The sequence below is a fragment of the Quercus lobata genome, chromosome 10 (assembly GCF_001633185.2).
Source record: "Quercus lobata isolate SW786 chromosome 10, ValleyOak3.0 Primary Assembly, whole genome shotgun sequence".
Classification (NCBI taxonomy): Eukaryota; Viridiplantae; Streptophyta; class Magnoliopsida; order Fagales; family Fagaceae; genus Quercus; species Quercus lobata.
Genome location: NC_044913.1, coordinates 41,536,580 through 41,550,592, shown reverse-complemented (window position 1 = coordinate 41,550,592; position 14,013 = coordinate 41,536,580). Strand labels below are relative to the sequence as shown.

Here is a 14,013-nt window from a genome sequence, read left to right as displayed (position 1 = left end):
AACATTGCTCACATTCACTTTAGAATCGGTGTTAGTCCCATCTCTAACCCGACTTTCCTCTTCAATTTGAAGATGTTGTTTGAATTGTTCTAAAGTGAGATCTTCTGACATATGCAAAAGCTTCTTCCTAAAATTATTCTAACTTGGTGGGAGTTTTGCAATGATTGCACCCACTTGGAATGATTCAGGAATATTGATTGATAAATCATGGAGTTTATTGACCAAAATCTGTAACTCATGTACTTGATCCAAAACTGAGATATTATCAAGCATTTTATAATCAAAATACTTTTGAATAATAAGCTTATTCGTACCTATTTTCTTAGTTTTGTACTTCGCTTCCAAAGCATTCCAAATCTCATTCAGTGACTTCAATGATGTATAGAGATCATAGAGACGATCCAAAAGAGTATTGAGAATGTGCCCTTTGCATATCAATTCATCTTCCTCCCATTTCTTTCTTTGCGCCATTATCTCATCAGTGTCTTCATCACTCGCAATAGGAAAAGGCATCAACTTCGGGTCCAAGACATAGAAGAGTTTGAGTGCAGTAAGTAGGAATTTCATCTTGTCTTTCCATTGAGAGAAATTAGTTCCATCAAAGCGATCCAGTTTCACCAACTCATGATTCAACATCTTCAACGCTGAAACATCACTTGTTCCTTCTATCATAGGAAATATTGTCTAAGATTGTTGGAGATATTATACAAAGTAATAATAGAAGAACAAGGTTAACACAAAACACAAACAGAAAATAAATAACTTGGAAACACAATATCATTTTCCTTAGACAATATTTGCCCCCCACATTATTGTTGCTAAAGGGTTATCGTAAATTTGTCCCCAGGATACAACCAAGATATTGGGTTATTTTCAAGTGAACATAGGCCTCAATTTATACCCATAGTGTTATATTTCATCAAAAGGCATGTATAGAGAGTTAATATATTTCATAAAATAGTTCACAAGGCATGAAACCTCTTCAACCTTTTCGAACAATCCCCAGAAAATTCTGCAAAAAATTCAGCTTTCGAGTTTCGATTGATCGAGAGGTTCTTTCAATCGATTGAATGCTCTTTTCGATCGATCAAACAAGAATCAAATAGCAATTGAGCCATCCAGAAGCTCCAAGATTTTTTCTTTACCATTTCAATCGATCGAGCCAAAGTTTCGACTGATTAAAAATGCTTAATTCTGAATTTTCACTTAGAAAATTCCAGAACCTGAATTTTTACTTTATGAAACAATATTCTCTAAACTCAAATAACATTATTACAACCTATCCATGTGTATACTATATACAACAAATTTTTATTGGTATGTAATAAAAATGATGTAAGTAGTAGAATATATGAGAATCAATAAAAGCTTTTCAACTCAATAGTATGAAATTGTTGTAAAATAGTTTGTAATATTTCTCTTAAATTATATGCGTGTGTTTGGAAAATGGTATAACATGAATTTGTACTAGCAATGTAATCTAAAATAATTTGATAAATCAAAAGAGGATGCAGGTTCCAAGTAAAAGAGGGGGAGAACATAAAAGACACTATCAATCTATCATAGTATAAGTTATAAACAGAGCAAAAAATACCTTTTACCAAATATTAAGTATGATAATTAATTGAAACCTACCATAAATTTAACCTAAACCCAAAATAAGCACCAATCATAATTGATCTTTGAAACAAACAAAATGTTAGCATGACCAAGACCCATATTTTTAAGTTGGCAAACTGTGACCAAATGTAATCCATTTATAGTCTTTTTGATGAGTATTGAGTGTATTTTATAGTTTAAGACCAAGATCCAAGTTCAGATCAAGAAAGAATCAAGTTTAGAGCAATAAACAAAGGTTTTGGTTTTGTCACTTTGACACCAGCTCGACTGATTGAAATTGTCACTTTGACACCAGTCGACACTTGGCTCGATCGATCGAGATTGTGATATCAGCAAAAATCTGACACATGAAAAAGCTCATAACTTGCTCATTTCATACCCGATTCATGATCCAATTGTTGTGCTATTTAAAGGACATCATAAGCTATCCCTAAGGAGGCTTTTCAGAGAGATAAATCATTGTATATGCGGCTAGGGTTTGTATAAGCAAGTTTCTCTCAATCTCACTATACTGGAGACTTTCATAGTTGATTTGAGCCTTTATTCATTCAACCCGTGAGAGTTTAAGAGCATATAGAGAAAGATCAACACAATATTGTTATTGCTGCCATAGTGCAGATCTGTATGAAGTCATAGAGAATTTAGTCAACCACAGTTGTTGATTTAAATCGTTGAGTGGAGATCTCAGAGTCACAAATAGGGGAGTTTGTGTGTTAGAGTTTTACAGTAGAAGAATTTGTGAATTCAGAGTTACGTGTGGTCATGCTAGTAAGTACTATATGAAGTAGCAGTAGATTTAGGGTTAAGTCTATTATATAAACTTTGATTCTATTAGTGAAATGTTGCCTTGAGGATTGTTTAGGTTAAATCCACCCCACATTTTTTACTTTGAAACCACTGTTTCAAAAGTTTTCCTGGGTCATCATTCTTGGTGTTCATGTGATCTATGCTTATTTGATGTTTGTTTGATTCAAATCTATTGCATATATAAATAATCTAATTAATTATTGGGTTAATATTTGATAAAATTTGAGACAACTAAAGTTTAAAACCCTTATATATATATATATATATATATATATATATAAACAACACAATGAAAGCAGTTCATGCAGGTGTTTGGCTGTAGAAACAATAATTCACTATCATGAAAGACGAAAATCGATACCCAAATCTAACAACACAAATATGTATAAATAAGATGAATAAGCACACAACAGCAACACATCACGTGAATAAAAAGTACTTTATTTTAAACTAAACAGCAACGATGGCATGACCTCTCAGTTTGAGTCTTATTACCTCGCCATTAGCACCCATTGTGCTAATTAAATGCTAAATTTTTAAAATTTAGCACACCAAACACTAAAAAACCATGTGCCAAATACCAAAAAAATTGGCACATGCTACGGTGCAATTCTAAATTTCTAATTCTAGCATTGCAAGGATATTTTGGGTGTTTTATTTTATTTACTTATTTTTTTCTAATTCTAATTCTAGCATTTACACCAAACACTAAAAAAGCATGTGCCAAGTGCCAAAAATAATATTTTAGTTTTTTTTTTATTCAAACTTTCTCTCTCTTCATGATTGTTGTAATTAATTAATAGTTATTTAAATTTTCTCTCTCATATGTCTCTAATGCTTTTGGCAACAACAAAAAAGAAAATAAAAATAAAGAAAGAATATTTAATTAAAATGGTAAAAATAGAATAAGTGATATAAGAAGCATTATAAAATGATGTATTGAAATAGATAAAATAAAATTTTAATGTATTAAAATTTCATTTTAATTGAACGCCTAATGCTAGTGTTAGCCAATGGCAAGCTAAAAACAAACCATGACCACGAAACTAAACAGAATGACTCATATATAACCATACCCAAAAAAAAAAAAGTCACCTACAAAGATAGAAAAGGTACGAATTAAACTTTGGTCTAGATGAATCCCACCAGGTCAGCAGGTAGCCATAAGTCCATTCACAAAAAAATTTCTACAACTTTTATTATTACTTGCTTATGTAACAAGTTGCAAATGGTGAAAATAAAATGATAGGTTCACGTGGGTCCATGATTGTACCTGTCACCAATAGGCACATAACAAAATTATAGTAAAGTTGTGAAACTAGTTGCAGTGATAAACTTATTGATACAATTAAAGTCAATTACGGATGCTGAGAGCGTAAGCACATACGTCATAAGCTTCTGAAAACAATTACCAGCAACGACTTTAAAAATGAAAACCGAAGCAATTCACAAGACCAACAGACCAAGCTTAACCGAAGAGAATGGCTGGCAAGTTTGACAAGCAAGCTGATTTTTACTTGAATGGTAGGCCAACTTATCCAACCGAGTGGTACTCTATGCTGGCTGCTCTCACTCCTCACCACTCTTTAGCTTGGGATGTTGGCACCGGCAATGGCCAAGCTGCTATTGGTGTTAGTGTCTTTTTTTCCTCTCTACATCTCTCAATTACATTGTAGTTTGATCCATCTTAGCCAGTTTCTGTTGAGCAATTTACATTTTGTGCTTATAATTTTTTTTTTTTTTTTTTTTGCCACTAATGTGGGCGCATATCCCACCTCTCTTGAAGCATCTTACTATTCCCATGGAGCTAAGATTTCAAGTTATGATGGACCGAAGTATAAACAAAAAATTATATGGCTGATTATTGAGCTTGATGTGTGCTGTTTATATGGGTGTTTAGTTATCTACCAAATTGCTAGTTTGACTAGCATAATGAGGATGTTCTAAGACCTGTACTGTTAGAGCCTAGATTCATGTCACCCGTAATGTAAATTTAGAAGTCTGATTATCACAATTGAGCTCTCAATTGATGGTGCTTTTTAGTGATGATTCATTTACATGGATAATATCAGAAAAGCAGAAATTGTTAAAACTCTATTTTCGATCAGCGGCTACGATTGAGAATTAAAAATTATCTTTCAACCCCAACCCTTGAATTAGTTGAGTTAGAAAATTAAAAGAAAAAAATTCAGAGTTAATTTTCAACTCTTAATCTCTAGCAAAAGAGTTATTTCATCTTGGGTATTACATGTATTAATCCATGAACTTGTCCGTATCTTGTACAGTTGGACCGAATGAAGTGAAAAAAAACTATTGTTACTTTTCTGCAAAATAAAATTGTCTCCTTGCATCTTGATGTTTATGAAGAATCAAATAAAACTAAGATTGATAGAATTGCATTACATTGTTCTTGACAGATTGCTGAGCATTATGAGCAAGTAGTTGGAACCGATGTGAGTGAGGCTCAGTTGAAATTTGCAATGCCACACCCACGCATTCGATATCTCCACACCCCATTATCCATCACAGATGATGAATTAGTGGCCTTGATTGGAGGAGAAAATTCAGTTGATTTGATTACTGTGGCCACAGCTATCCACTGGTTTGAGCTCCCAAAGTTCTACTCCCTAGTGACACGGCTTCTAAGAAAGCCAGGAGGTGTAATTGCTGTTTGGGCTTATAAAGGCATAGTAGTTAGTCCCATTTTTGATTCCATAATTAAGCGTTTTTATGACACAACTCTTCCCTATTGGGACCAAAAAATAAAAAGTGTTTTTGATGATTACAAGACACTTCCATTTCCTTTTGAAAGTGTAGGTATAGGATGTGAGGGGAAACCACAACAACTAGATATACCAAAAGAGGTGTCATTTGAGAAATTCTTGAATATGTTAAGGTCATGGTCCGCAGTAAATACAGCCAAAGACCAAGGTGTTGATTTGTTATCAGAAAGCGTGGTTAAAGAACTTGAAAGTGCTTGGGGAGGACCTACTTTGATCAGATCAATAACCTATAAGGGATTTATGCTTGCTGGAAAAGTTAAGCTTTAATTTTTTTTTTAAAAAAAACTCCACAGGGTAAGGGGTTGGGGAAAGAGGGAGTGGAGGGTTGTTTATGATATTTGCATAAGATATTGTAATGTTTAATAGTAATATACTAATTTAGTAGCCTTCTCTATATGTGCCATTGAAATTCTCTAGTTATCATTGCTCTTGAAAAAGTGTTAAATTAAACAATGTGGGCCTTAAATTTTTCGCTGAAACCCTAGTCCTTTCTTAGGGCTTTGCTTATGTAGAGTGTTGCCTTTCTTGTGCATTTTTCGTCCCACCAGTTACTGTGGTTGTTTGTATCATTGCAACTTATTTGCAAGTGACCATCTTTGTTTAGTTGCTGTTGCTTTTAGTAAACAATAGGTACTGGAGAATGATCATTATGCCGAAGATATTGCTTTCTTACAAGCCAGTGAAGCCACCATCAAGTTTGTCTGATCGAGGCCTAAGTAATATGATCTACTACGAGGGTCATCCAGGCTGGCTACTTGCTGAAATTTGCAGCCATGATCATTCTCTCTGTGCTTGGCCTCGAAATACTGTTGAATCGATGTGCTTCTAGCTAGCTCTAACATGGTAGCACAGAATTTGGCCCACCACGCTTCTCCGCAACAGGAGTCTTATCTTTGGCTTAAATGAGAGACATGATTTTCTCCTTTTTCCAATTGTTTTGTGTACTTTTTAAATTTATTATTGAAATAAAATTGTAATCCCTTATAAAAAAATAAAAAAAAATAAATAAATATTTTGTCCTGTGTAATATATCTTCTATTGAGGGGGGAAAAACCACTTGACAGAGTAAGTAAAACGTAGACTCCCAACCATTTAATTAGAAAGAAAGAATGATGAAATACAAAAACTAATTTAAATTGTTTTAAATTCACTGGCTCTTCATGATTCATTTTTCATCATTAAGTACTATTTATCTACCATTGGCTATACACACTCCCTCGCACATATATAGCCATAATACAGTCACTGTGTGCACTCAAAACAAGTTGTTAGATGAAAGCAGAGACTTAGAGAAGTATGGAATTTTCAAATAGTGCGAAGTGTCATTTGTGCCGAGAGAGAGAGAGAGAGAGATGTTTCTGGGAGACTTTTTTTTATTTTTTTATTTTAGTTTTGACAACTTTTAGTCACATCTATCTCTTCCGTGGAACTATTCTTCATCAAGGTCAGTATCTAGGTCATGATTATCATAATAGTGGTCATGATGGTTAGCTAAAAGGGGTTTGGGTAGTTCTCAAGGGTCACCATGTGGCCATTGTTGTTTGTAGGCTTCTATAGTACTTGGGCTTGTTTCACATTGAGTTCCTGTATTAAGAGATTCTATCCTTCTGAGAGCTTTTTGACAACATGACTAGGAGGGGTCTATATGTACATGAAAGGAGTCATTTGGGTTAGTGAGCCAATGAACTTCTAACGGGTGGAAGATTCCTTTTGCATGGATGTCATTTTTCAAGTTGAACTTGACAATCATTGATCCTACAGTGATTTTGTGTCCAAATCTTGGATGATTTGTAATAGGATACTCTTTCCAATTTCCATTATGGGCATCTTTTTCAAAATTTCAAAACAGAATTTTTCAAAATACTTGTTTTCATTGGGGAAAAGGTGCCTGTAAAATCTTGGTTCAAAATGAATACACAAGTAATACTCACTGAGTACGTATCACATGTAAAGATAATGTAATACAGTCCAATTGGCTGTCCAAAAAGCAAAAAGGGTTTTCCATGACTGGTCTGGGTCAGGATAAAGGGCAAGAAAATGGTTGTAGTGTTATTTAAGGTCATCATGAGAACTTCGATGATTCTTTTGGATCTGGCTTCAAGGGTCAGGGTTTTTATCTGGTCCTTAATGTACAAGGGAAGACTTTCTATCATATTAGTTATTTCAATAAGGGTTGAGGAGGAGGATGGATCTGAAGATAAGGACAGATAGCTAATAGGATACACACACAAGGGTGAAAGAATAAACATGGTGTTAGTGACTGGGGGTTTCCTAGAGAGATAGATAGTGATCAAGTTCTCTTTGCCTTTGATGTGCTTGACTTGGACGGACCATTGAACCAATTTGACCATCTCAGCAATTGAGTGTGAGGGAGCATCTTCGTTTTGAATGGAAGTCTCTCTCTCTCTCTCTCTCATATATATATATATAGTTAAACAATCAATCAAAAACTTACTTGATAATCTTGAGTTCTATATTGATATGACCTAGTTTTGAGATCTACTCAACGGATTTCATTGCATTGATTTTTTTTTTTTTTTTTATATGTATATAGTTGAAAAAATCAATCAAAGACTTATTTGATAATCTTGAGTTCTATATTGATATGAACCAGTTTTGAGATACATTCAACAGATTTCATTGCACTGATTAATATGATACTCCTATATCATTAATTGTAATTTAGGGTCACGTTTTAAAGAAGCAATGTCTATTTACAAGTTTTACATCTTTGAGCAATTCAAAGGGATAAATATCTGAAGTTTCAACAATTAGAACAAAGGATAGGTTAATAACTTCTAAATTTTGAATATTTTTTCTTTTAAAATATATACATCAATTATGGATGGTATCGCCATAAATTACTTACATTTTAAAGTTTGCATATTGAATTTTATAAACTAGTTATACAACCAAATTAGAGGAAGAAGAAAAAATCGTGTATGACAAAGTGCAAATTACTGTTTAAATGCAATCAGATCAAACCAAACATTTAAACAATTGTTTGTCTTTAGCTCAAAACCTCCTACTATTATCAAACATAAATATATAATATACAATATAATAATTCAACCTAATGTACACAATAATGTAACATTAAATCAAGAAAAAAAATATCTATTATAAAAAAAGTCATTTCTACATTCAAAAGTTTATTTACCCAAGAGTGGACTGCTCTACAGGCAGTGCTCGCACACAGAGCGATAGAGGAAAAAGAGAGAAATGTACCAACGGTGCCGGCGAGAAATAGCATCATGGACTCCTAGTGAGACGAACGGCGGTTGGACAGTGCACACATAGTATTCATACTTTGGTTTTTTTTTTATTACCAATTCAATTTTTTTGGGGTTTACTTTTTGTAGATTAAATCAAAATTTTGTGGAGTCAATTCTAACTAAATTTGGAGATATGTAGCAAATTCTAATCATAATAATCTATAACCTCAATAATTTGTGGAAAAAAGTTTGTGAAATCTGTTGTATATATATAGGAGCGGAATTAGGTGGGGCCTAAGGGGGCCAGGGCCCCCCTAGTCCTAAGAAAAAAAAAATATAAATTTATATATATATATATATATATTTATTTATATATTTTGATCCTAAGATATATAGCTCAACATCACATTGACACATGCTTACATGGTACCCATCAAGTAAAGTTGAGGCGTATGAGAACCGAATGGCTTCTAAAGATCAAAGAAGAGGTCACCAAGCAATTAAATGTAGGGTTCATCAAACTTGTATACCAAGCCGAGTGGATAGCCAATGTTGTACCCATACCAAAGAAAGATCGGAAGGTAAGAATGTGTGTGGATTTTAGGGATTTGAATAAAACTTTCCCTAAGGATGACTTCCCTCTTCCTCATATATATGTCTTTGTGGATAACACGGCCGATAGTACCTTGATGTCTTTCATGGATGGTTTTTCGGGATAAAACCAAATCAAGATGACTCCAAGCGATATGACCAAGACTACCTTCACCACAAAATAGGGAATTTATTATTACATTGTAATGTTCTTGCTCACTCTTAAGTGCCGGAAATCGTAGCAATATAATTCTCGGAGTACCGAGGTTGAACCATAAGGAACAGGGTAAATTCAAAGACAATATAATTAAATAACAATTTGGGTGAAGAAGAAAAGTACTTTTACTTGGTGATTGTTAACAAGAATAATAATAAAAGCCGATTTAAATCAATAATGTAAATACAAGGACATCGGGGTGTTTCCCTATATCGATATGAAATTCTTTGTGATCTAAGAAATTATATATTTCATAATTGATTGTTCTTATATAATTAAATACTTATGATTCAGTTGAGCTGAGATAATTCAAGAACACATGATAACCTAGATTAATAATGCAGTTAGAAAGTTTTCAGAAAAAACCCATTCACTTTAAAACTTTATTTCTATTTGAAACTATTAGAAATTCATCTAAACAATAAGAAAAACATGATTGAACTTATTGAAAGTATGGAAGAACTAATACATCAAAAGAAATCTAATTTTGAACAACCAAATATGTTGTTAATAAAATCCTAGAAAGAATCATATTGAATATTCATATCGTATAGAAGAAACATAACCCCTAGCCCTAGTAAGAGTTTAGGCTGCTATTAGAGAAAGAAAAATACAAGGTTTTAACTGCCAAAATTCATTTTACATAGCCTCCCTTCAAAACCCTCATGTCAAAGTGTCCAAAGAAAATAAAATTTTTACTATTTTAATTTCCGTCCAAGTTTATAACAGTAACTTGTGAGTTAATTTCAGTCTTCAAAAATTAAATATTTCAAAAAACTCAAAACTGGAAAGTTGTAGATATTTAGGCCACAGTTCCAACCCATCTGGCCTTGCGTCAATTGAATTTTTGAGAAGAAAGATACGCCCAAAATATTGATCAGTACTTAAATTAGATTTTCCTTTTCAGATTCTTCCTCTTTGATTTCTTTCCTTATTTGAAACTTCCAATCATGGTAGACGATCCAAGCACTCTTGCTGCACCTCCTTAGACATTTAAGCATGGTCTTTTAGCTCCACTTTAATTCTAGCTTGGCCTCCATTCTCTCACAAATTCCTAAAAGCTCATTTTCTCACATGATTTCTTGAAAGTAGAAAATTACACACAATGAATGGTGTCTTATTCAAGAAATTACGTAAAGATAAATAATAGGGACTAATGCAAATCATGGCTAAGTTATACAAATTAAGTATAGTAATAAGGAGATAACGCCCACATAAATATATAACAAGTATACATTTTAAGGCATTATCATAATGCCATCCAAACTCAAGAATGCAGGTGCAACCTACCAAAGAATTGTCACAGCCTTATTACATGATATGATGCACAATGAGGTAAAAATGCATGTCGATGATTGTGTTTCTAGGGTTTCTGGGCAAAAACCCACATGCGCATAATCTTGCCTATGCACGTAGGCTTCATTATGCGCATGCAGGGTTGTTCATGCATGCGCATGAACTAGCACAGAAACCCTAATTTTGTTTTATCTATTTTTGCTTCTATTCTCACCTACAATACTTCTGTTTTAGATCATTTTTCATCTATACATGTTGTTGGGCTTTGGTTTCACATGTTTAATTGCTTGTTTGCTTTCACATGTTAGAATTAGGGTTTTATTGTTTTAATGCTATGAACATGCATTCACATGCTCATGCATAATGGCATAAGTGCTGAGTTGCTACAAGATAAGTGAGATAATTCATGCATTTGTAATGTACATGCATTTGTGATATGATCTTGCTTAGGTTTGATGTTATGATTGTGTTCTTAATGCTTTGGATGATAACATGACTTGTTTTGTTTCTACCTTGATTTTAATGATTCACATGCTACTGCCTTGAACGATGTAATATGGTGTGATGAGAAGTACGATAGATAAATGCTAGGATGATGTGAAATGCCATGCTAGATGAATGTTAGGGTCTATGATGTGATGAGATGCACGATTAGATGTTAGGCCTTGGTTGATTGCCATGATAGATGAATGATTAGGTCTTTTGGGATGATTGATACCATATTGATTGTTAGATGAGAGTGTGTGTGTGTGTGTGTGTGTGTGTGTTAGAATACCAATATTGAGTATGCCTTTAATAAGGTTAAGTCATAACACACAATAGTGGGAAGCCAACCTTAAGGTTGGGCGATTTTGGGTGTCTATTATCTTCCCAATACCATATCTTAACTCTGAACCCATATCTCTAATAGTAAGATCAAAAGGTCCTTCTTCAAAAGGACACTATATATATGGTTCCTAGGCTATTGCAAAAACTAGGTGACAACTCTCCCCTTGTGTCCACAGTAAGCCATAGTATTAGTTGGTCAATGTTTTTGCTTTCTTTTAGAAGGGTCATTGTGAAATTTGGATTAGCTCACATTTTTTAAGAGAGATCCAAATCAAAATTATGAATTTCCAAATTGTAAATATTTTAATTTACATATGTATTAAATAAGATTAAAATTTTGAGGGAAATAAATCTATGTGGCTCTGCCACTAGGTGTGAGACCTGAAGTAAAAAGATGAAAATTAATAGATAACTAACTCATGCAATGCACAAAAAATATAAGTAAAATTTAGATATTTGTATATTTCTAAAATATGCATATAGTTTTACTTTTATTTATGAGATAACTTTTACTTTTTTTTTTTAAATACTTTCAAACCTATTAAATATTAGAATTTACAAGTTTTAATTTTTTTTAGATGAAGAAATTCGTATTTTGGGGGGAAAATGAAGAAATATATTTTTAAATTATTTTCTTAAGGATTAAAAAGAATTTTTAAAAATTTTGGTAGGGCCACCCAATAACATAATTCCACCATGTATATATGACTCTTCTTAGTATTTGTTGAGGTCCTCTTCTTCTTTTTTCCTTTTTCACGGTCATGCTACCTCATCATATCATACTACAAGTCAAGTAAGCTTACCGAAGCCAAATCTCTCCATAAGAAGGATGGAAGAATTAAATGGGAACTAGCTAGGTGAGTGGGAGCTATAGTCATTGGCTAGAACCAAGATTGTAGCCAAATTGTGTCCTTCAATAAAGGACTTGGTGTTTTCCCCATTTTACAACCTTCAATAAAAACATATCATGTCAGCATTTCACCAATAAATCAAATAGACAGGCCACACACAATCACTCCATCCTAATACAGCCTTTCTCCCAATCTTTCTCATTGGGTTAGACCTTAATTGCCAAATCCTTAAGCTTCTATCACAACCACCCATCAATCGCCATCGACAACAATGGCTCCTAAACTAAAGCTCTTGTCTCCTCCTTACTTACCTTCTCTCTCTCTTCTAGATTGGGCTCCCTCTCTATCTCATGCACTCGCTTTTCAATCTAGTGCTAGAGAGAAACTAATGATTCATGAATTGAAGATTTGGAGGCTCTTTGGTTCTTTAGCCGTGCATCGGTAGCATTGGTGTGTGGTTGTGGTGAAAGCATAAGGGTTCAACTATGGTGATTCAAACCATGTGTGTGTGCATGTCTCTGAGAGAGAGAAAGAGAGATAGAGAGAGAGATGGGGTGATGGAAAGGAACCACTACCAGAGATAATGGCAACATTAATTGATGGTAGGCGAAGTTGGAAATCTTACTGAAGTCTCTATAGTGTCTTTGGTGGGTTGGAGATTTGGTAATGTTATGAAGGATGATAGATTAGATTTGAAACATTTGTGAAATATTGAGTTTTTTAATTTTGATATTGTGTGTGATAAGATGTATTGAGTTTTAAGTAAAATGTTGATGTGATAGGCTGTTGTTGAATGGTGTAAGCCAAGAGTTTTGCACTACATCCATATCAAATTTGTACTCAAAAGGAAAAAGACTAAGTCTACTTCTACACTTCAACCCCAACCCAACCTCATGGGTACCAACTTATTCATTTGCCACATCATTTCTATCTTTTCCTTTAAACAAAGAAAGACCAAAGACTATAAGCTTTGACATTCACTCAAAGTTCAAAGAAGCCATGGCAAAAAATAAAGAAGTAGAAGATTTCTCGCCACCCATGATCTGTCAGGATGAAAAATCATTCCAAAAGGATTTTGGGATCTCATCATCTTCTCATTTTACTTAAATAGAAAGAATAATTGCAACAAAGTAAGAGCAACTTTAGTCAAAAACACCAAAAAAAAAAAAAACATCTCTATGGGTTATCATTGGAAAATTTGAAGACATCTCTTCACCTACAATAAATAAACGTAGTATGTCTGGTCTTGAACAATGCATAGCATATATCATGCTACTAATAGCACTAGCATACTCGAGCTATGCAATTGCTCTTCCAGTGTTTTCAACTAACTTTATTCTCCAATCAAAAGGTGTATTTGCTTCCTTTATATTAAGATGTTCAAATCTTTGAAGCACTTTCTCAACATAATGAGATTAACATAATGAAAATCCTTCACTATGTTTTTTTAATTTTGATTCCCAAAATAGTATCCACTTTATTTAAATCTTTCATTTTAAACACAAAAGATAGATACTTTTTAGTTTCACATACACTTTTAATATTTGTACCAAATATGAGCATATCATCCACATAAAGGCATACAATGACACCATATTCCTTTGTGAATTTGGAATACATACATTTGTCGGAATTATTGTGCACAAAGCCATCCGACAAAATCGCTGAGTCAAACTTCTCATGTCATATAAAGACTTGACTAACTTGCAAACTTTCTTTTCATTTCTAGGAAGTACAAAATCCTCAGGTTGTTCCATGTAAACTTCCTCATCAAGATCACCATTTAGAAAAGCTGTCTTAACATC

At 33.4% G+C, this 14,013-nt stretch overlaps 1 protein-coding gene across 1 annotated transcript; it reads left to right on the top strand.

Annotated features, from left to right (window-relative positions):
* The first annotated feature begins 3,863 nt into the window (after positions 1 to 3,863).
* Positions 3,864 to 6,133, top strand: LOC115962862 (putative methyltransferase DDB_G0268948). The gene is made up of 2 exons (XM_031081740.1): positions 3,864 to 4,058; positions 4,845 to 6,133. The coding sequence occupies exons 1-2, from the start codon at positions 3,909 to 3,911 to the stop codon at positions 5,475 to 5,477; spliced, it is 783 nt and encodes a 260-aa protein (XP_030937600.1). The 5' UTR covers positions 3,864 to 3,908; the 3' UTR covers positions 5,478 to 6,133.
* The last annotated feature ends 7,880 nt before the right edge of the window (positions 6,134 to 14,013 follow it).

Excerpts from the sequence above, each read along its gene's own strand:
- LOC115962862 (XM_031081740.1), top strand. The coding sequence starts at position 3,909 with ATGGCTGGCAAGTTTGACAAGCAAGCTGATTTTTACTTGAATGGTAGG. Across the intron at positions 4,059-4,844 it reads ATGGCCAAGCTGCTATTGGT|ATTGCTGAGCATTATGAGCA; the intron begins GTTAGTGTCTTT and ends TGTTCTTGACAG.